The following is a 24,059-nucleotide window of genomic DNA, read 5'->3' on the forward strand; positions in this document are numbered from 1 at the left end:
ATATATGGTAAAGTTACATAACATTTAGCTGGCAGTGTGAAATAGTATTCACAAAATATAAAAAAATAATTCTTATATCTCACAGCCTAATCTGCAAACCTAATTAAAAATCTTTACTTCACATAAAATACAAAAAAAAAGTGCTACATTAAAACCATATAGGTTGGGAAACTCTTTAAAAATTATTATTAAAAAATCATAGCTTTTATATTTTTATTTAAGAATCTTTAATATTTCACTATCATCCCGCTTTATAATTTTGAAGGGACCAAAGGAATAACGTTAAACGTGGTTCAAAATTACTTATATTAATTATTATTTAATCTCAGGGTACCCATAAAAAGTGTTAAAATAGATGGAAAAAGGTTAGAGATAATAGATTAATAAAGGTTAGATTAATAATAGTATATTATGATTATTTGTTCTCATTTCAATTACTAGCATTATAAAAATTACTAGCATAACTGGTTACCTAATATCGGCAGTTATTCACTGCTTCTAACATCTGGAAATATAAATATCTATTCATTTGGAAATTCTATAGTTCTCACCTCTTATTTTTTTATATTTTTTTATTTTATTTTTTTTTTTCTTCTGAATAACGCAAAAGGTGAAAATTGATTTTTTGTGTGTGTTTCTCCATGAATTATGGCTGATTTTTACACACATCAATACAATTATGTTTCCTTTTAAACTATAACAATTCAAATATATCTAGGAAGTTCAATATTTGCAAAATGTCTGGCTAGAATAATCATATTATTAACTTTAAATCGAATTCAATCAGATTATTTAGGATCTTCCATTTGTTTTATCTGAATACTTTGTTCTCTAAATAAATGCCTTGCTGCCAATATCAAGACTTTCTTTCTTAAAATAAATCTTAAAGGTGGGCGACTGAAAAAATTTTGAGCGCTACGTGAATCATTTCCATATTACGAATTTATAATACTGTTTCTCTGCACAGTAAAACTCTTGGCAAGGAAAATATTTTTACAGATATAGTAAAGGTTGCTGAATGGAAGTTAAGTCAATGATAATCGTTTCTGGCGACAAACTTGGAGATCTTTGGCAACTTCTCTGTTGCAATCAGAACGAAAATTTCCTGAAATTTCAGTAATTTTGGCTATATATTGATTCGGAGCGAAGATACGAGACATTATAGAAAGTCGATGCTTTGTCACAGAGATTATAAGAAATGTACAGTGCAGACAAGAGGAATTAGTAATAATTGATTCGAGAAACACAGAAAGCATTCGAGAACACAGAAAGCATTTTCAGCTAAAGTTTCTCCAATAGGTTCTCTCTGAGCTTTTTATACTATCGCGGCTACTTAATAGTGATTTTCTGCTCACGTAATGTTGATTTCTACAAGTGCTGTTCTGGATCTAAAGAATTTCGATTATGTATCCGTCTTCGCAGATAAAATAAAAAGTCGTTATTTTTTACAGTCTGTTGTACTTTTTCGCCCTGCACATACTAATGCATTTGGATAACACACAGGTGTTTATTTCCTTTTATTTAGATACTTAATTAACATTTTTTTAAAACACTATTTCGATTCATTTAAATTTTGTTTTAAAAAGAAGGAAGCGTTTTTTAATGAAAATGAATGGGGAATTCCTTCCTCCTTTTTGAGAGGAAGCTTTTCTTTCGTTTATCGAGAAGTCCATATTATTCCATTTTTTTTCTTCTGTGGTCTCTTAATAATCATTACTTTGATATTTTCAGCTTTTCTACACAATAAAGTTTGGTGTTTATTTTATTACTATCTCATATATGAAATATTACAACCTCGCAATTTTGATGAATCTTAACTTCAAACTCTGGAATTATTATTATCTGTCTATGAAAACAACTGTGATTCAAAAATGATTTGAGCTAGATGGATGAAATGTGGAATATCTTCTTTGCATCAAGTTTGGAAATTTCTTTCAAATTTTGAACGAAATCCGTGTAGATGAAGTCTGTCTATCCAAATATCCTAAAATAAGTTAGCACAATAGCTACGAAAAGACAAAAACTAAATGGATAAAATTTGATGACCAGTTGTAAGAGTAACTTTTAAAAATATCTTTAGTGTGTTAGTACACATCTAAAACCTATAAAATTGGAAACAAATACGTGAAAGGCACCACTTTTTATCGGTCTGTAGTTTCACAGGCTTGTAAACTCAATAACTAAAAAAAAGCATTAACACAAAACGTAAAATTTGCTACATGATTTTGTGTTTACAATATTAGTTTGCATCAAATTTCAATTTTAATAGGAAAGAAACATCCATACAAATTCGAATTATAGGCACTTGCGTATCAGCATCATCTGAAAGATTTAACGCCTAAAAATCCTCAACGATCGCATTCTATTAGTTCTTTCATAACTTTAGTTTATTCACGGCATACGATTAATAAAGAGGTAGTACACTTATTACAGAGAATGTAAGAAAATTTCAAGGAGACTACATTACGCACTCAATAAAATTTTCGCGGAAAAATTTTCAATGAAGTCTGTATGTAAATATATAAATTCTTTGCTTTCACATATCTACCGAAATTATTTTTGTATAGTTATTCAATAGTGAAAAATAATAAGCAGGATATGTACTTCAATTATGGATCATTCAACTATTTCTAAATGGTCAGAGATAAGTATGTGTTTACAATTTAAAAAAGTTTTTAATGTCGTAAGGAAATGTATTAAAATATAATAACATTATTGAAAAAATTACGATATCTTTAAATCTTTATAGAGTCTTCCTATCTTATTACTTATAATAAAATAATATTGACATGATAATATTTTAAATAAAAAGTCTTACTCATTTGCGAATAAAAATAATAAAGCTTTAAATGTGACTATTTAAGACTCTTTCAATAAAAAAAAAAAAAAAAAAAAAAAAAAAAAACAATCTGACAAACTGCGGGTCATTTTTCTTTTAAATTATTTTCTATGTTTTTAATCCGAATAATTTAATTTCTTTTCAAATAATTAGATACAATTTCAACTATAATCTTCATATATATATTTAAATTATTGGGAAAAATAAATACATTAAAAAATTTAGTCTTTATCATTAATAAACAATACAATTTTTATAAGGGAGTGAAAACTTGTTATTTGATCTCAGATGCTTTCTTTTTTACGCATAAATAAAGCAGTTTTAAATTTTAGTTAATTTCTAAATAATTATTTTGATATAATAATACTTGTATATGCTACACGAATGTGACAATAGTTTAAATGGCTTCTCATTTGAATATATTTAGGAACATTTAAAAAAACATTATGAAAAATATTTAAAGTATCAAAACAAGCTTTAATTTTTTTTTTTTTTTTTTTTTGCAATTTAATGAAACAAAATAGCAGTTTTTAATTTTAAAGGCAACATAGATTTTAAATAAATTTTTGTTTTTATGAACATTTAATAAAATAATGATACTTTAATACATTTATTGTGCAAAAATGCATCGTTATTTTTGATTTTACATTCCACTTCCCAGGGTGATTTATCTCTGTGATAAAGAATTTTTTCTTTATTTTTGAATCACTCCAATCTAAGTTATGTTCTCAATACGGTATCGTATTGAAAATAATGAAATTTCCAAGCAAAATTTGTTTAAAACGGAAGTAGTTTAAAATGATAAAAATAAAGTAAGTTTAACCCTTTCTAAGGCCGTGGGAAGTATGCTTCCCACCAAATTTATCACTCTTTGTATAAAATTATGTAGGTTGGCATAGGTTTAGAAAGACAGAAACTTAGATGCTTCAGTTCTTTATTTCACACAAAATTATGTGTCTTGGTTTGTTACTTAATTATTAATTGATCAAATTAATTAATTAATCAAATTAAATTTATCTAATAAACTAAATGAATCCCTTTTCTTATTCTAATTTCAAGCCTAAAATATTTTAACATAATATGAAAAAAAGGGACCTTTGAAGAGTTAAATAATAAAAGTAAAGTATTATTGGGGGCATTAAAATTTGCAATTAATTTTTTATAACAGATATTTGTATCTAAAACAACCGTAAAAGCATTTGTCTCTGAAATTGAATTTGAAGTACTCAAATTAATTTGCGAGTTTTAGCATTTATGATATTATTTTTAATTAATGCTTTACAATTTTTCTATTATAATGTTCTTTATAACTTATGTAAGCAATAGATGTCATATGAGTAACATCGTTGTAACAGTGTTTGTTACTACTCAGAGTTTTGGAAATTTTCTTGACTATTAAATCTTAAATAATATTAATTATTTCCTACTTTTAAGGCACTGATAAATGCGTTTTTAATTTCTATTATTTCTTATTTTTAGTTTGTAATACGTTTCATTACTCGCCATAACTGATATAATTTATTCTTGCAAAGTTTCTTTTTTCATTTTCATTATCAGATTTTTCTTTTAAAATGGAATCAAAATTTAATTGGAATGAGTCGATTAACTGATAATAACTTTCAAAAATTATTATACTGTTATTATTAACTTAGAGAAGACCATCGTAAGCAAATTTTCACAACTTAAATAAGAAAATGCAAGTAAACTTGTATATTACAAGCTTCCATCTTTTCAAACAGGAAATTTGCAGAAAAGTCGAATTAAATAAAAACGGGAAAAAAATTGCTTTGAACAAAATGATTTCAATAACATTTTTTAAATACGAAGTTTTAATTCCATTTCAATTTCATTATCATTGATTGCCATAATTTTCTTATTTATTTCAAAACTTTAGAGAAAAACTATTTCATTATGATATAAACTGGGTTACGAAGATGTCTCTAAATTTTTCCAACTAAAAAATGTCAATGGATACAGCTATTTTTCACTTTCATATCATCGTCTTTTGCTTTCATAAATTAATTTGTGGGTTAGCGTTTCGACTTATTCCTTTTATAAACTGTTTGATCGACGAAGCCAAACAATCAGTCAATCAGTTGCACTGATTTATTTAACTTAGGAACTGGAGGAGCCCAAGACTCTCGTAGAAGAAGAATCAAAACTCGAGGAGGGGGCAGCAGAAAAGCCTGAGGAGGCAAAGGAGGCAGATGACACAGCAGCGAAGGAGGCAGCGGATGAAGTGGAGGGTGACAAAGGAGTGGACCAGAAAGAGGAGGAAATTGCCGCAACACAAAAAGAGGAGGAAATTGAGGCGATTGAAGAACCGGAAACTATGAAAAATGAAGAGAAGGAAGTAGAGGTAAGATGTTTTGCTGTGGCTGTCTGTAACGAATATTCTTTTTCCGGGCATTCGTCGATAAGCTGGATAATTGGTAACCTCGATTGCGGACTTTGGGAAAATTGGCAAAATACTTTTCTTTATTTATGTGAAATATGAGTGAAAAAGGCAGATCATTTCTTTTAGAAGATTTGACGTCTCAACAAATATACCAATACTAATTTATGCTGGATTTGGTTAAACTGTAAAATATGGTTTCCCAAAATCTCCAGTAAAATTTTTTAAATTGGAGATTTTGGTATACATACCAAAAATCACTTATTTTTTCGTTAAGTCATTGGAAATTGAAATTAGTTTTTCACCTTCCTGTAGGATTACGATTCTTCTTTTTTCTTTATTGGTTATTAATCAACAATTTTAGGTTATGGATATCTGGGCTTAATTTCCTAAAAAAGGCCAATGAGTATAACGATTTATTGAGTTTTTAGATGCAATAAAATTACGATATGAAGATGAAGTTGGAGTAAATTATTATACACCAATTGTGCTTGTCAGTTTATGAATAGAAACAATTAATCTTTTAATGCCATTTTATCATCTCTAAGAAAAAGTTAGACACGATTAGTTCTTATTTTTTAATAAAAATATTTTTAAAAAATGTAATAACTATTTTTCCTAAAAGAAACGAAAATTCATTTATCTGCTGTATATTTTATAATTAATGATTATTTGTGTTTTAATCTATAATAAACTTATGATATAAAATTAGTTTTCTAAAAAAGTAGCTTCGAATTGTACCATTATTTAAGTAGTACCAGCAATCAGAGAGAATCAAATTATTAATATTTGTTAAGAAACTGTTTTATTATTGCTTACAAATGAATGTTTCTTCTTATTGCATTTCTCAGTATGAAAAAATTTAATAAATTCTGATGAATACCAAAATCATTGCAATTAAAAATTAGGGAACGATTGAGGAATAGAACTTTGAATACAAGGTCTCATATTTCTTCTGATTTGTTTCAGTTTTAGTGCATTTCTCTTTTCTTATTCAAATATATCATTTGATATTTAAATATGAGTGTATTCTATTAGATATGTTTTATGATTCAAATGAAAGTATGCCAATTCAATATAGCTTTTATTTAATAAAATTTATTTTATTATTGTTTAAAAATAATTCCGTTCGTTGGTATTTAAGGTTTCTTAAAAAAGATAAAATTCATAATAATTCCAAATTTCAATTAATTATAGACAAAATCCATTTAAGAAAAAACAGAAGTCATTATTTCATTGTATTTAAATAAATATAAATACGAAATTTGTAAAGTTAAAAAGAAAAAATATAAATAATTTCTTTTATTAGACGTTTAAAGAATGAATAAAAGTAAATGATGGAATGCATTTTATACAATATTTATTTATTTAAAATACCCATTTTAAAACAGCATATATTTCTACCATTATTTTGGAAAATTATTGAATTATCAGTATCCAGATAATGACATCACAATGTCAAAATTGAAACTTTTTTACTTTAAGAATTACGACAAATTTAATTTTCCATAAATGATTTTAAAGGAATTCTGATGATTTAATATGAATTGAACAATCAGAAAGGAAAACAATCAAAATTTGCATTATGCAACACTAATAAATTCATTTACAAAATTTTATTTATTATTCGAATTTTTTTTCAAAATCTCAAACATCGTATTCCATGGTAAAGGCAATTCTAAACAATGTGATCCATCAAGTTAAGCATTACATGAAGCATTCGAGCCAATAATGTGGTTAAATGGCCCGCATATGTTTAGATGGTTCGTAAAACCTTCCAACCGTTATTCACAAATTCTGAAGTCTGACAATACTGCTGGCCACTTCATTAAAACCTTTTGCTAATCATTTGGAATTCCGCGAAATGTTACTTGTGACTTTATGTGCCATTAGGTTTATGTGAGGGGCATCATATGCCGTATAAGCACAATTAATTCACGTTGAAGCAATTTTGCAATCACATGTATAACGAACATTTACAACATTTATGAAATGCCGTAGAGTTGAAAAAATAAGAGTTTTATTCTGGAGACATGTTTCTATACAAAATATTCAATTTGAAAAGAAATATTAAAGCTACATCATATGGAAATTCCAGTTGGATTTAATAGAATCTTCCGTGAAATCTGAAAAAATAATTTGAGAATCTCTTGGTTTTTGGATTATTAAACTGAATATTTCATATATAATTATAGCAATTCTCCTATGTAATAAATATTGAATTTTTCTGAATGTTAAAATTATGTTATCATTAATATTTGAACATTAATATCCAAAAAATAAATATATCGATTGAATCTGTCTGAGTAGAGCGTTTTTGTATTGGTTTACCGTTAAGTAGGGCAAAAAAATTATGGATTGATGTATTATGTATTTTAACTGATTTTGGCTTATATTTATGAGAAACATTTCATAATAGCTCAGTTGCAGTTTCTAAATGTGTTTTTATATAATTAAATTATGCTAGTAATTATAATCAGTCTCGTTATCCAATGTAATCCTAAGTAGGGGCGAAAAAAACAGAGGCGGTGAAAATCTTTAAGCATTTCTTTTTAAAAATGTTCTTATTTCCTGGTATTTATATTTTTGATTATGGCAGAAATTTTTCAAATCAATTTGAACATTTTTGAATGCTATTTAAAAGAAATTAAATGCAAACATTACATAAAATATTACATTACTTCAATATGCAAAATCGCATTTTGGGAGAAAATCATTTTTTGATTAAAAAACTATTGCTAGTTTCACTGTTTAAAGCAATTCAAATTTATCAACAATTTTTAGAAAATGTATTCTTTATAATGATATTTAAATTAATTACCGTTTGCCCTTCCATTTCTTATGGAATGGAAAGAAATTTTTTGTTAGTCATTTTTGTTTGCTTGTGACATAAATCAAATACTCGTTAGCTTAGTTAATTATGCTGAGATACTAAACAAAGAAATATTGTTTCAATTGAAAAGGATTGTCTTATAATTTCAGTCGTAATTAATTTTAATTTTTGAACCGAAATTCTATTTTTTCTGTAATTTTAATATATTGTTATTTTTTATATTTTAATAGAGCATTATTTTCTTCTTTAGTGACTTTATAAGCAATTCTCAATAGAATTAATTTAATCTATTTATTACCATTATTATTTAATATATCTGGAAACAATAGAATGTAGGAAGAGAAACGATATATAATAATCCATATTTTACAATGAAAACATTAAATCTGATTTCTGAAAATAAATCAAATTTTTTATAACTTGAAAATTAATTTTAAGCATAGAATACAGTTTTTGAAAACAAATGTCAAGGTTTGGAAATTCAATATTTAAAATGTAAAATCAAGTAATAATTACTCTAAATTTCAGGCAGAAATGAAATAAGTGAGAATATAATTATTCTATTTCCTATATTTTCTTAAATATAAAAAGATAATCATTTCTTATTGCAAATTAGGGTAATGGGCTCTATACTATTAAAGGAAAATCTAATTGTAGTTTGTATCAAGATACTATAGACAAATAAGTTTTTTTTTAAACTTTTTATTGAAAATATACAAAGTACAATTATGTTATTTAGTTAATCATTTTCTGCAATGGATTTGCATGTATTGCTCCCTATTTTTTTCTTGTTCTTAAGTGCCCTATTCATTATGTTTAATAATCTTTCACAGGAAGCTGCCCCAGAAGAAAAATCTGAAGAAAAGACAGAAGAAGAAAAGGCAACAAAAGAAGAGACAGAAAAAGAAGAACAAAAAGAAGAAGGACAAGTAGAAGCAGAACCGAAAGAGACAGATGAAGAAAAAGCAGAAGAAAAAGAAGAGCAAAAAGAAGAAGAACAAACAGAAGGAGAGGAAAAAGAAGAAGAGCAAAAAGAAGAAGATGAAGCAAAGCCTGAAGAAGAAGGAGAAAAACAAGAAGGGACAGAAGAAGGAGAACCTGATGATAAACCAGAGCCCCCTCCGAAATCGCCGACTAAGCGAATGAGATCGCCCGATAAAGCAGGAAAAAGAGGCAAGTTAATTATCCAACCGTCTCTTATAAAAACATGTTAATAGTACTAGAACTGTTTTTCTTAAATGGCAATAACAGCTGTTTGAGATAATTATTATCTCTAATTAGAAAATGAGATTAATGAAGAAGTATTATTGTAGACGAAGAGAGTGTCTTCTCAAGAGATTTTTGTTTGGATTAGCAGAAGAAAAAAAAGGAATTGTTATAATATGCATAATTATCGCTTTCAGAATTTTTTTTTTAATTTTTTTAGGCACTGTAGTGTTTGTGAATCTATTAGTTACAGCTTATTATTCTTTAATTTTCTTACTCAACAGCAATTCCAAGAAACATCATATACTCTTCAGTGATTTTAGAATAATTAAAATTAAATTTAAAACTGGTATAATCAAAACAAGTTAGGATATTTGAAATATTATCTTACAGTGAAATGTTACAGAACATATCGTTTATATATATATATATATATATATATATATATATTATTGAAAGAATATGATCCAATGAGAATTAAAAAAGCTCGCTTGATTTTTCTGTTATATATTTGTAGGAAAATACAGCTGCACATGTTTTTACAAAGATTATCTTATCACAAAATGGTATCTCATGTCTTGGTTGATATTTTGGGCAATATTCAGTAATATATCAGGGCAGGTGCATTGTTCGAATGATTACTACACTATTAATCAAAATATATTTGATAATTATAGGCTATAGTGGAATGCAGAATCATCCTTTGAAATTATAATCAAAAATCAATTCCAAGAAACATCGTATACTCTTCAGTGATTTTAGAATAATTAAACTTGAATTTAAAACTGGTATAATCAAAACAAGTTAGGATATTTGAAATATCATCTTACAGTGAAATGTTACAGAATATATCGTTATATCTATCTATATATATATATATTATATATATATATATATATATATATATATATATATATATATATATATATTATTGAAAGAATATGATCCAATGAGAATTAAAAAAGCTCGCTTGATTTTTCTGTTATATATTTGTAAGAAAATACAGCTGCACATGTTTTTACAAAGATTATCTTATCACAAAATGGTATCTCATGTCTTGGTTGATATTTTGGGCAATATTCAGTAATATATCAGGGCAGGTGCATTGTTCGAATGATTACTACACTATTAATCAAAATATATTTGATAATTATAGGCTATAGTGGAATGCAGAATCATCCTTTGAAATTATAATCAAAAATCAATTCCAAGAAACATCATATACTCTTCAGTGATTTTAGAATAATTAAACTTGAATTTAAAACTGGTATAATCAAAACAAGTTAGGATATTTGAAATATCATCTTACAGTGAAATGTTACAGAATATATCGTTATATATATATATATATATATATATATATATATATATATATATATATATATATATATATATATATATATATATATATATATATATATATATATTATTGAAAGAATATGATCCAATGAGAATTAATAAAGCTCGCTTGATTTTTCTGTTATATATTTGTAGGAAAATACAGCTGCACATGTTTTTACAAAGATTATCTTATCACAAAATGGTATCTCATGTCTTGGTTGATATTTTGGGCAATATTCAGTAATATATCAGGGCAGGTGCATTGTTCGAATGATTACTACACTATTAATCAAAAGATATTCGATAATTTTAGGCTGTTCTGGAATGCAGAATCATCCTTTGAAATTCTAATCATCAACGAATCCCACTTTTCAAGAAGTTATCAAATTAATTGCTAAAAAGGGTATATGTTCATCATGTTACTGCCGATATAAATTCGGTCGTAAATACTATTACTCTGGCAATTCTAACATAAATTCCGAATAAACATAAGAAATAAGTTGGTTTTAATTAAAAAAAAATATGTTTAAAAAAATGTCTTCATAAATTGTATATGTAGTTGATTTAAAATGAAAGCCATTTGTGGTTGCTTCTGCTCTTTTCATCTTTACCACTTCTACATTCCTCGTTTTTTCAATATTCATTACTTCTTTGGTAGTTTTGCTCATTGCTTTAGCTTGTATATTTTGAATTTTATTTGCATGTATCCTTTTCCAGAATTTACAGTTCTGTCATAACACCCATAAATTTGAAATAAATCCGAAACGATTCGAAAATTATCAATTTATCGACTCTTTTGGCATGTCTGCACAATTCTATATTCGTCTTCAAATCTTTTTTATGCACTTTCTTTCTTCCCTACTTCATATTTCTAAAGAATTACATTCTTGAGCACTTGCACTCGGTTTGCACGATTGGCACTTCCTGACCATTTTGGAATTTTGTGAGAGTCAGTTTCAAATATTTCTCCTCATAGGATCATTGCCACAACTAAGATTGCCACCAAAAAGTAGCAATGGATGGGCAGTTAAAGGGTTGCCACCTGTCGGAAGGATATCTCCTTATGAAGGTATGTTTTCAACAGCAAACTCCTCAGTGTAGTGTTATGGACTCGCACGCTTATGGGCTGTTCGCAAATCAGAAATTCGTATCTTCATTTCATAAACTTTACACTTACAGATTTTTAAAGAAAATGACAGACTTCTCTGCCAAGATTTACATTCTGAAATCTTTCGCTCATTTTCTATAAGCATTTATTCTTGGGTACTTATTAAATAAATCAGTAAAATATATAAAGGTTTTTCTCTAGCTTGAGAATTTAAAAACAATAGTTTTAAAATACAAAATGACATTCTTTTAAACTAATCAATCAAATTGGTCATTTCAAAATTTCCACATTTTTTACTCATGATTGAATTGGATATTGTAGGCTTACAAATTAATATTTCTTCCCGGGTAGAAATTATTTCCTATCTGCACTGGCATTACAATTTTCCAAATTCTGATATAATGCTCACAGTGTGATTGATACGCAAAACAAGCACAGTTTGGAGGCAACTATATTATTAATCGTAGTAGAAACCTATATGCTATTTTTAAAAATAGATCTGTAATCAGATTTCTGTGTTAGTTTTCTTTTATCATTTCTAAACTCCATAATATTTTATTTTATTTTAGACATGCTCAAATTTTAATACTCTGAATTCTTATTATATTATGAGATTTATAAATGATTGTCTTTAATCATTTTATTCCTATAAAATTTTAAAAACTCAGATATTCTCTAAATTTTCTTTTGAGCGAAATTGAATATAGTCGACTATAGTTATAATTAAATATTACTTGGCGCTGCATAGAAAAAATCGTGGCTAAAATCCATTTAAATCAAATTTATATTTTAGCTTAAGGCGATTTTTTAGCTTTTTAAATTGATTTAAATTTATTTGCTTTTTATCGAACAACTATTGCTATTTGCTTCAAAGCATTAAATTCACGTTCGCTATTTCTGTGAGAAAATAATGATTTAACGATTTGCTTTCATTGCATTAAAATTCACAAATGACACTACCATTTCGAAAGGAAAAATAAATAAATAAATGAATTAATCTTATGTTTTAAACACTTTCTGTGGCATGAAAACTTGGCAAAAAATAATTCGGTTGTATTATTATTGAAATTGATATTGCTGTTGAAAGGATTTTGCATTCATGTGTCTGTGAATGATTTCAAATTTTTCCATTCTCGAATTCTTTTACTTTTCGATTCATTGTTTGGTTTATTGTATCTGTGATTTTGTTTGGTTGCAGGATCATTCTATTGATAAGAATGGAACGAATTGGGGTATTTGTTTTGTTGTATTAGCTGATGGCATTGAAGCTGCATGAAGCATTTCTATTTTGAGATGGATTAAGAAATTTGGGCTTCGGATAGATGATAAAAATGTCCCTTAAACATTTATCTTCATATTATGTCAGTATGAAGCATATTCTACTCCATACTGACATGAAAATATTTGGTATACTGTGGAAAGTTAATTGAGAATGAGTCCTCATACACAACAAGTTTCCGTTAATCGAATTGGGAATCCAAGAATCACCAAATTCCATGCAAATTTTACCTCCAAGGAAATTTAATCTAGCGAATGGGATTTGAAAAATTCTGAAAGTAATCTTTATGAGTAATTACTCTATTAATTTTTTGTTTTTCATGTTTAATTGATATAGTTTCAATGAAAAGAGGTGTGAAGAAGTTTGCAAATGTAAACATCCTTAATCGTTCCATATCACGCCATTTTCGCTTAAAATTCTCTCAAATGTTTTTAATGCACCAAAGATTATTGTGCTGCTTTTTATAATTTTGTTCCCTTCTTGCACTATTTATAATCAAGAAATTTTTTAAAACTTTTTAACTATTTTTTTTATATTCTATGGAGAATATTAAATACAATATAATATTTTGTAACGTTCAGAAATTTAAAAGAGTTGGAAAAAAATTATCATTGTTAAATATTTTCCTGTAATTGAATAATATATTAGATGGAAGAAACGCAACATAGAAATTTTGATGACAAGACAAATGTTGTGCATTTTTTTTAAATTTGCATTTTATACAGTTGTGATTCATGAATTTTGGCTGTATATAAGGCACGCTTTGCCCACACCAAATAATAATTATACCAATAATGAATGCTTTGAATTTTTAGCGAATTGAGATGCGCAAGGATAGAACCTGGGACTTTGTGATTCACAGTCCAGTAACTAAACCATTATGCAAAAGCAATTGCTCGTGCAACGTAATTGTTAACTGGCTTATATGCTATTCACCACAAATTACTCGAATATAACAATTAATATGAATGTTTATTCTAAACAATTCATAAAAATTTGTTATTGTATCAGTTCTAGAAAGTATTTATTGTTAATTCTATTATTGTCTAAACGATACTGGTAAATCGATCGATGGAATTGGAAAAGGCACTTAAATGCCTCTCGATTTTAATGGCATCTCTTTTTAATAGATGTTCTCAACTTACTGAATGTATCTAGCATTTACCTGAAAGCAACATGTCACATGCATCGTTTGAAAAGTAATCATTTGGGGCCAAATACAGTAATTGTATAGAGAGATCAATCAGTGTTATCACATTTCTTTCTTTGTTATTAATATTTTTTAATTATTATATTATAAGAAAATAAATAATGGATCGCTAAATTACAAAATAATAAAAAGGCTAACGCTTTCTTTAACCATCTACTTATCAGAAGGCGTCAATATCGACAATGACAATGCGTGGAATCGTTCCATCTTGCTGAATCTCTGTTCTTCATTCTTAAACATATCCTAAACGAGTGTTTTAATTAAATGATTTTGGAAGTTCAAAGAGCAATAGCATTCTAAAAGAAGAAATGTCCAATTATAAACATGATATCCAATTGCCATACATAATTAACAGCTGTTATTTTAAGTATCAATTGTTAAAATTTAAATAAAACTAGGTGGGGTGGAGATTAAACAAGAATTTTCAACTTCCGAGTAGCTGAAATCATAACGATTTATTGATTTGTTTTGAAAGACAGTGTGTTATTCCCATAAAACTGTAATTTTAAAAAAATATATAACTGAATTGATTAATAAGAAACAAATATTTCGTATATATTATAATTACTCGAAAGTGGGTACATATTTTTAGGATGCTTTATAGAAAATAAATTTAGATTTCATTCTGAATCTGAAATGTGACCTACGAATGTGATTTTTGCTGGAAAGTTATCAACGATAGGAAGGAAACTCAACTCAACTCTGCTAGAAAGGAAAACAACTCAGAAAGACAATTAATTCTAAGATAAGATTCTTTTTCACTAAGAGTGCCGCAAATATACAAATAAAAATTCTTCCTCTCAAATTACTAAACATGAGACTTTAATTTATAGACATCGTTTTAAATATTAGAAAATACTTTAAACAGAGAGGGAAAGGAAAGTTATTTTTCTTTTAAAAAGAATGAAATTGCATACAGCAAAGAGCGGAAGTTATTTATTCCTAAAATTTTAAATTTTACGCATAGTAGAATGTTCTTCATTAAGTTAGAAGTAGCATTAGAATTGATGAAAATGAAATATTAATTATAATTCAGTCTAAAAATAGTTATATTATTTAATATATATTTATACTGATGTTAAAAAATCCATTGTGTGCAATAATTCGTTTCCTTGTCTCAGAAAAATCGCTTTCTAGAAACTATGAGTGTAGAGACATAGGTCAAAACGAGAAAAAAATATTTTTCCAGATTTACTAATCTTTTCATATATTCTCGACAATTAAAAAAAATATTGTTATAAAAGATGAAAAAAAAAAAACGAAAATAAAAAACAAAAATATTAGGAATATCAGAATTAGAAGAGACACCAGAACATTGATTTCACGAAATACGTTGTAAAGATAATTTTTTTTGGGAATCAGATACATAAAAAATAAATAACTTTCATAAGTTTCCACGAATATCAAGAAACCTATTTTACATAAATTCTTACGTTATATATCCATTTTATACATCCCAATTTCTAAGCAAATGATTAGTAATTCTTTTTCCTCTTGCGATAAGAAAAATAAGACATAGAATGTCACTTGTATAAGACATCTTTCTTTATTCACATCTCTATATATGGTACATATAATCTCATCAAAAATAAATATTCGGTAAAGAAAGCGTCGTTATGTTTGCCGTCTTCAATATTATTTCATGAAATATTCAATTCAGATTCACTCAATCCTTGAAGATAAAACGAATGAAAGCAATACTGTTATCATATTCAAAGGGAAGTTATAAAAGTGATTTCTCACTTTCTGTTCGTTGAAATTTCATGTTTACTGTGTATATTATTTAATGCCTAAGCCATTAGATTTGTCAACATTGCGAACTGGTTTTAAAAGGTTAAATAGACATAATAAATTATACTAAAAGAATTTTGAATTTATGCGGCAAAGTAGCATTAATTTCATAAAATGTTTATCTTTTGAGTACATAAAGCAATGTAAACATTTTTTTAAACTAAGGATTGATTTATATTATTTTTTTCGTAGGTGTTTCGCCCATATCTTCCCCACCGAAACCACTCAAAGTAAGTTTTTTCATAATTTTTTCTTCATAACTTATATTTAATTTTCGTTGTTTTTAGGGTCACTTAGTATTATCCACTATATAAAGAATAAAATTTAAATGATATTGTATGAAAGAAAATACTCATATTTACCGTAAGGCTATCACACAAAAAATTTTAATTTATTGTAAAATGTTTGCAAAATTTTAATTTCTGAAAAATATTTTTAAATTTCATGTAATTTTTTAAGGCCTTCTTAACAGTGTATATTTTTATTTACAAATCTTTACAAGTACCCCATAAAAACCAATGTTGCATAAACTGAGTATTTTCTCCTGTTGTTAATTTTTAATTATTTTTCCATAGTTGAATATATGCAAAATTCTCAAAAAGTATTAAGAGACTTTAAAATTTAAAATATATATATATATTACTCTGCTTAAACAGTGCCATTGCACTAATATTTGCGACATTCATAAAAAAATTCATACCCTTACTGCTTACTTTAATATTTCTAACCTTAGAATTCAATATATATATATATATATATATATAAATGCAAGATGGAGAAATATTTCATAAAATTTACAATTCATCAGTAATATGATAAAATCCATAGAATAGTCAGCAACTTTGAAGAAATGTTAATCCCTTTAATCTGCTTATAATAAAAAAAGGAAAGAATTTGGGCCAATTAAATAATATACTTAAATAATGAATATATAAAAGAAAGACATTTTTTATTATTATAAATTCATAACAAATCATAACCTATTTACACCTTTATTTCCATCATTTAAAAAAACATTATTGCAATAAATATTGTGAAAATAGTAAAATGCAAAAAATGCCATAATTTGAAATTTTTATTCATAAAAAAAATTTCATATATAATATATATCACAATTAAATAATTCTTTCAATGAGTTTGATGAAAGAAATAATTTAAAGAATTTCAGTAATAATTAAGTCATGTAATTATTATTTATTCAGACTCTAGAAAAATATCTGAAAAACTGGTATTTTAACATTATTTACTTGCCTTTCATATCTAAAAATTTACTTAAAACTTATTTAATTAAATTATTCCTGAAATTAATATAAGCACGATTTTCAATAATTTAAGGCTCACTAAGAATGATCCAGTTTATAATATGAGCATATAAAAAAACTATCGACTATTTGATGATTAGTTTTAAGTACCATGTCACCTTAAAAATCTATTTTATTGGAAGAATATTTTTTAATTAAATGGCTATTTTATTATGATAATAAACAATAATGAAAGTAAAGTTAAAGTATAACTTCCGATAACCGGTGGGCAAGGACATATGTTGTCAAAACTACGAGTACCACTTCAGTTTCAATATAGATCGAATGGAATAAGTTAAAATATCTGCGTGATTGATCATCAATTAATCCTGTAATTGTTACGTCATTGCTGTATATTTCAAACGGAAATTTCGAATGCTTGATAGTGCATTTTAAGAGTTAGTACGATTTAAATTTGGAAAATAAACACCATTTAAAATTTTTATAGAAAATATATCTGAGCTTTTTTATACAACTTATCAGAAAACATGAAAACTTTTATTTACAAATGTACGAAAAAATTTCGCTTAAATTAAGTTTGTACATATAAATTTGAATTCCAAGTATATTTAATACGTCATTTTTAATCAGCAACATGAGTGGATTGATTGTTGACAAGTAGTTAAATATGGCATTCTTATTGGCTCTTTTTTTTAAAATACTTTTAAAAGGAATCTGTTAACAAAAATTTGCTTATCAACTTTGAGATACTAAATCTCATATCCGAAATAAAAATCTCGATTGTGAATTTTAATCAATTTCAGAATCAATTCGACTCACAGTTTTTGAATTGGAAATGGTAGATATTACACTATCGAAATAAATAATATAGCTTTAATATATTCCGAATGCCAGATGGAGCTTCTAATTGAAACATTAAAAATAAATTAATTCTTAAAAAAATACATAAGAGATCATATGAACAGAAAAAAAAATTATAATCAAACCTCCTTTGAATAATTTTTATATATTTTTTTTTTCTTTTCATTATGCTGATTTATGCAAATGAATCTGATGAATGAAAATTTATTAAAAATCGGGAATATAAGGGAAAAATAAATATGGGTTGATCTTTGGTATTAATTACACTTAATTAAATAAGAATTATTAAATATTTATTTCAGATATATAACTTCATTCACCATACTGAAAATAAAACATCAAATAATTTATTAAACAATAACTAAATTAATCTGATGTAAGCGTACAGGTAAAAAAAAAGATTGGAAATCATTTAAAAATGAAGCATTGCATCGAGTTGCTATAGTTAAACTGAAGATCGAAGTCTCAGAGCCCTGACAATGAAGTCTCGAATTTGAGACACGCATTTCTAGGTTTGAAATTCGATTACACCGATGATCATTGACTGTTATAGAGGTTGATGGAAGGAAAATTTCTCATTATGGTAAAACTGCCCTCGGAGCCAAGACATAGAAGATTGGGAAGGACATTTCCACCCGTTAAGTCGAAAATTATGATTACGATGCCTGTTCCAAAATAAATCTCCGCTAGATTTAAAATGAAATTTAAACATAAAGCTTGCAATAAACACATTTAATGTACGATTTGGAAAATCAAAACAAGAAAGGATATATGCTAACTCAAATTTAAAGTTATTCTGTGAGAACATTGTTTTACTTAACTCACATGGTATCACCCCGACATAAAAACATCATGTTCTCATATAACTCATAATTCGCAATCACCGAAATTTAGAAAAGAGATATTTTTGATTATCTATAATCAATCGTGTTCTAAAATTTTTTTTTTGTCGAAGCCAGAATTTTTTTTTTTGTGAAAAACCAGTTTAAATTTGTTTTAAAAAATCACATGATTATCGGATTATGCATGTATCGACGTTTGAAAAACGATGATTTTATTTCATCTCAAAATCACTCGAACTCCAAAACTTTATATCGCGGCCATAATTATTAATTTATTTATTTTCGAAAATCCGGCTTAAACTTGTTTGGAACGATCTCGTGATTATTGAATTGCGCAATCGGAATCTTTTAGAAAAGAGATAGGTTGTTTTTATCCCATTACAAAGCTGTTCGAGCTCCAAAACGTTTTTTGCCAGATTGATTAATTGAAAATTAAATATATATAATATTCGATACCTCTCCTAGCTATTTCGCATTCATTCCCATTTTATTTTTTGTGCTTATTTGAGTGATAACTTCTTACGACTCTGACTTTTTATTGGCCAGATAGGAAAATCAGGTACATGGCGAACATTGGCGCCAAGCATTTTTGATGATAAATCTTCAAATATGACAACCGTCTTTATCATTTTTTGTAACCCTAAAAGCGAAAAAAAAAAACGATATCTCAAAGACGATAAATCGCCAATTTTCTGTCCTCGCATTTTGAGATTCAAAACAACCAAATCAAAAACATCATATTCTTACATGATACTAGTAACTGTAACCACCGTAGGCAGATAATATTTAACGAAATAGATAATAAAATAGCAAAATAGATTTTAAAAAATGAATATATTGCAGATATACGCATCCAAAGTCAAATATTTATTCTCAAGGGGTAGTTCTGAAAGCCAAGATATCCATGATAGACATAAATATGTTAACCCCTTAATTATTTAGTTTTTTGCTGTCGAATTAAATGGTACTTTGAATTTCAAAAATGTATTGTCTTACTTATACAGTTCATAATTCATAGAATACTTGAGAAGTTTGAGAATTATATGTAATTTTCTTAATTGAATTATAGAGTCTGTCAATTATCAATTTCTTCTTATAAGTTTGAGAAGCGATAATGGGATACACGTATGATACATAAGCACAATGTTAAGGGTTTAATTGTCAAAACCAATTCAAATCAAAGTATTTCTAATTACCTGTAGAAATTACTATCAAAATATTTACTTTCAATGAATCCTATTATAATAATGATTTAGTACTAATGTCATTTGAAGCAAATATGTATTATCATTATTTGATTATACTATCTTATTTTCCCAGTACTTTTGACACTTCCTTGAATTGATAATATTTATTTCCCAAAGAACCTTTCCCGAGAATTAATGTTAGTATAAAGATAGAAATCCCACTACTTGGAAGAGCAACCGAGCTTGATTAATACATCTGGAAGAGGAGCAACATTTGCTTCAGAACATCTTGATGTCAAGCTGTTCTGAGCTGCCGAATCCCGTTGCGCTGGCAGCTTTTAATGAAAGAACTTTATCATTGGATTTCCTGTGCAATGTTAAAAATGCAATGTAATTCTGGGATATAACATTGGATTACGCGTAGCAATTACCAATGGTTCTCCGTCTTTATACTTAATCTCCCATTTTTTATAAAAACAAATAAAAGGAAAGGAATATAGGGTGCACGATTACTTTCTTTTCAGAAGATTCCAGATTATCAAAATGAATAAATGCTTCTAATTATTTTTAGAGTATATTTCTTTTAAAGAAATTTACATAAGCTTATACTTGGTTTTACTTAAATGTTAATTACACTTTAAATTTATCTAAAAGCGATAAGAAATCATTTAAGAATTTTTCTAAAGATATTATATATGGTAGACATTTCTTTTACAATAGTATAATAATATATATATATATATATATATATTCATTTTTCCTTTAAATTATCAAAATGTAGTGCTTCTACGTTTTAAAAGAAATTTTCTAAATTTCGGTGCTGGGCAGATTTAGTTAATATAAAGGAAGAAAATATATTAAAATAATTATCATTTCTAGTTTATATTTTGAATTCCGTTTCAACAATCCTATACACTATAAATGTACGTGGATTTCTACATGTACATGGATTCATGTTAGACTATACATTGAGATGGAAAAAGTCTGTTTGCATTATTTACCAATTAATGGAAGATTTCATTTTTTTTATTAAATATTTTTTTAGATAAAGCATTTAAATAATTCTAATAAGACAATACGGGAAAAATATTTCAGAACAATTATTCGAGTATGGCAGGTAAACCTTCAAACATTGTTAAGTGATCGGTTTCAATAGGCCAGGCAGAATTAAAATCAAATGCATCTATCAGTTTATTATATGTTGGACTTTCGAATCTTTTTATATTATTTATAAAATTATCCTTTAACTCACCTGAAGGATGATGGAGGTCAACTTGCATCGATTTTCCCCCATATTCTTTATAAGGTGAAATGGATTGTTTTAAATGGGTTATGAGAATATAATCCTGATTGATAGATGCAATTATGAATCACGCCATAAAAGGCAATTTTAATGAATGAAAATTCTCATGCTTTCTGTCAGCTAACTGGCAGGTGAAGATGGATCGACTCCGTTTGGTCTGGCTGTAAAGGAAATCATTTTGCTACCTCCTGTCATTCCCTCTTTAATTTCAGAAGGGTTGGGTGTATGATAGTGAAAAAGCGTGGCAGATAACGAAACTAATGAGAGATTTCCAATAAAGTATGACATATTTAGGGTTGAAGAGCAGTGAAATTTAGAAAACGGAAATCAGAGTTTTGTTCCCAACTTCTAAGTAATTATTACCATCCAAAAACATTGTTCACGGTATAGTTCATTGTTACTTTGTTCACGGTAACAGATAATATTTCGCGTGATTTAATTTTTTTTCTATCTTCACTATCACGCGGCTGACTCCTCCCCCCCACCCTCACGGCAACATATCACTAGCTGAAAGAAATTCAAAGAAAATTAAATTACATCCCGAAGGGAGGGTTTCGGTTTTAAGGTTCGTGTCAGAACAGACAGTGCAAAATTTTCTCTATAATGTATCATAGAAATAATCACAAGTGGTAATTTTCCTATAAAAAACTAATTTACTTTGAATAAACTATAACAATTTGCTTATGAACACAATATGCATGAAATTAGCTAGACTGAAAGATATTAACTGCATTTTTTTTTTCATAATCTAGGTACTCTCAGAAATTCTAAGCAACCTGCTTCGTTCGAATATTCATATGTTATGCTTTTATTCTTTTATCCCGTAACTGGAGGCACGAATTTCCTTACGCTACCAGAGATATGGGGTCAAAAAGACACAATTGTTATTTTTCTTTTTAGTCTTTCGTTAATAGCATTAGAAACACAATACACTCTGGAAATAATAATTAACAAAAATATTAATTATGTAAAATGTTATAATATTAAATGTTGGAAATATGCTGTAAGGAAAACCTATACAATCTTTTAATGAGCATTTACCTCTTTTAAATATAACGGAATTACATTAATGTTAATAACGGTTTTAATTTAAATAAAATTGAAGAATACAATACGGATTGTAATGCTAAATTTGAAGAAAGTAACTGGTGCGTTATATATTATTTCATTCACAGTTTCAGAGCCGTGGAGTCAATGATTCCATAAATAAAAATAAAAAAATAAAACGGAATAAGCGGTTATACTCGCATGTTCATATTTAGACATTTGCCAACATACTACTAAAAACAGAACTTCAATGTACTGAGAAAATGATTGTATTCAAGAACAAAATACCATGTGATAATAAATGTTAATAAATAAGGCAAAATCATTTTGACTCCCGTTTCCAGTTACGAGTTAAGTATTCATCAAGTGTTTAAAAGATAACTGAAAGAAATTATTTCTGATTTATTCCTATAAAAAATTTGCCTAAGCTATGTTTATAAGCCAATATGAGTGAATTACTCAGAGTATAAAATTTCCTTCTTTTAAATTCAACATCGTTTTTGAAAAAATCTAAATAGCCATTATAAAATACATTAATTAAATCAATAGCTACTTTGGGTAAGTCAGTTAGTATTTTAGAATTTCATAACAGTTAATATTCAGTGCAAAAATTTGGAAATTCAATCTTTATTTACGGGCGAAATTATGCGAAGTGAGCAATTCTAATTTATAAGCAGGTTTGTGATAAATTTAGTAGAAAAAATAATTACAAATGCTTAAAGAATTTATCGAAGACTAAGCTCTCAACTTGAAACAAAAACATATAAATGTTTTATAAATTATAACTTTCATTTTATATTAAATAGAATGTTCATATTTTTTTTGAATTTCTCCACCAAACACCTGAGAGAATGGATGTTAACGTGTCTTCGAATAATAAAGAAACATAAATTAGAATTGTTCAAGCTTAAGCAACTCTTAATATTGTTTAGATTCTGTGTGAAATATTAAATTCATCAAATGCTCAATAAAAGAATTAACAATATTAAACTAATTTGTTTCACTAAATATAGCTAAGTGAAAATTTTCAGAAATTAATATTTTCAATTTAAATATGTGCTTATTAAAGTACGATACTTCAGATCGAAGAACACATTTAAACTTCTAAAACAATATATATACTTTAGACGATTTATACTGAGCAAATACAGAAATTAAGAAAGATAGCATAATTAGGGTATCAGGGGACAGACTTGTCCCCTTCAGACTTCAGACTTCACATAATAATAAAATAAATCACCAAAAGACAGCTTCACAGTCAAACGCCAAAATTTTCTTCATTATTTTGATCTGATTAAAACAGGAAAAATAATTACGATTTCTTGATGTCGTGATGTATCATGACTTTTAAACGTGCTATCATCCATGAGACTGGATTGCATTGCTTTACATTATTAAGTATAGTTGCAATTTTTAAATGCATATTTGCTTATGAATTAAAGGTGGTTGAGCATATGAATTATCATTTAATTTAACTAGTTTTTTGACATTAAGGCGGATATCTCAGCAAATATGAGATGTTAGTTCATTTTAGCAACATCCATTTTCAGCCAGA

General features: G+C 27.0%; 1 protein-coding gene across 3 annotated transcripts in view; it reads left to right on the forward strand.

The window, feature by feature from the left end:
* The window catches only part of LOC129959334 (calponin homology domain-containing protein DDB_G0272472-like), a 207,004-nt gene that overhangs the window by 140,158 nt on the left and 42,787 nt on the right, over positions 1 to 24,059 (forward strand). For 2 of the 3 annotated variants that reach the window (XM_056072159.1, XM_056072153.1), the window contains exons 5-8: positions 4,959 to 5,198; positions 8,901 to 9,240; positions 11,591 to 11,683; positions 16,195 to 16,232. In XM_056072159.1, the coding sequence (XP_055928134.1) occupies positions 4,959 to 5,198; positions 8,901 to 9,240; positions 11,591 to 11,683; positions 16,195 to 16,232 (711 nt within the window). The remainder of the gene's footprint in view (positions 1 to 4,958; positions 5,199 to 8,900; positions 9,241 to 11,590; positions 11,684 to 16,194; positions 16,233 to 24,059) is intronic. The other variant, XM_056072165.1, reaches the window with a different exon arrangement.

Source organism: Argiope bruennichi, chromosome 2 (genome assembly GCF_947563725.1).
Source record: "Argiope bruennichi chromosome 2, qqArgBrue1.1, whole genome shotgun sequence".
Lineage (NCBI taxonomy): Eukaryota > Metazoa > Arthropoda > Arachnida > Araneae > Araneidae > Argiope > Argiope bruennichi.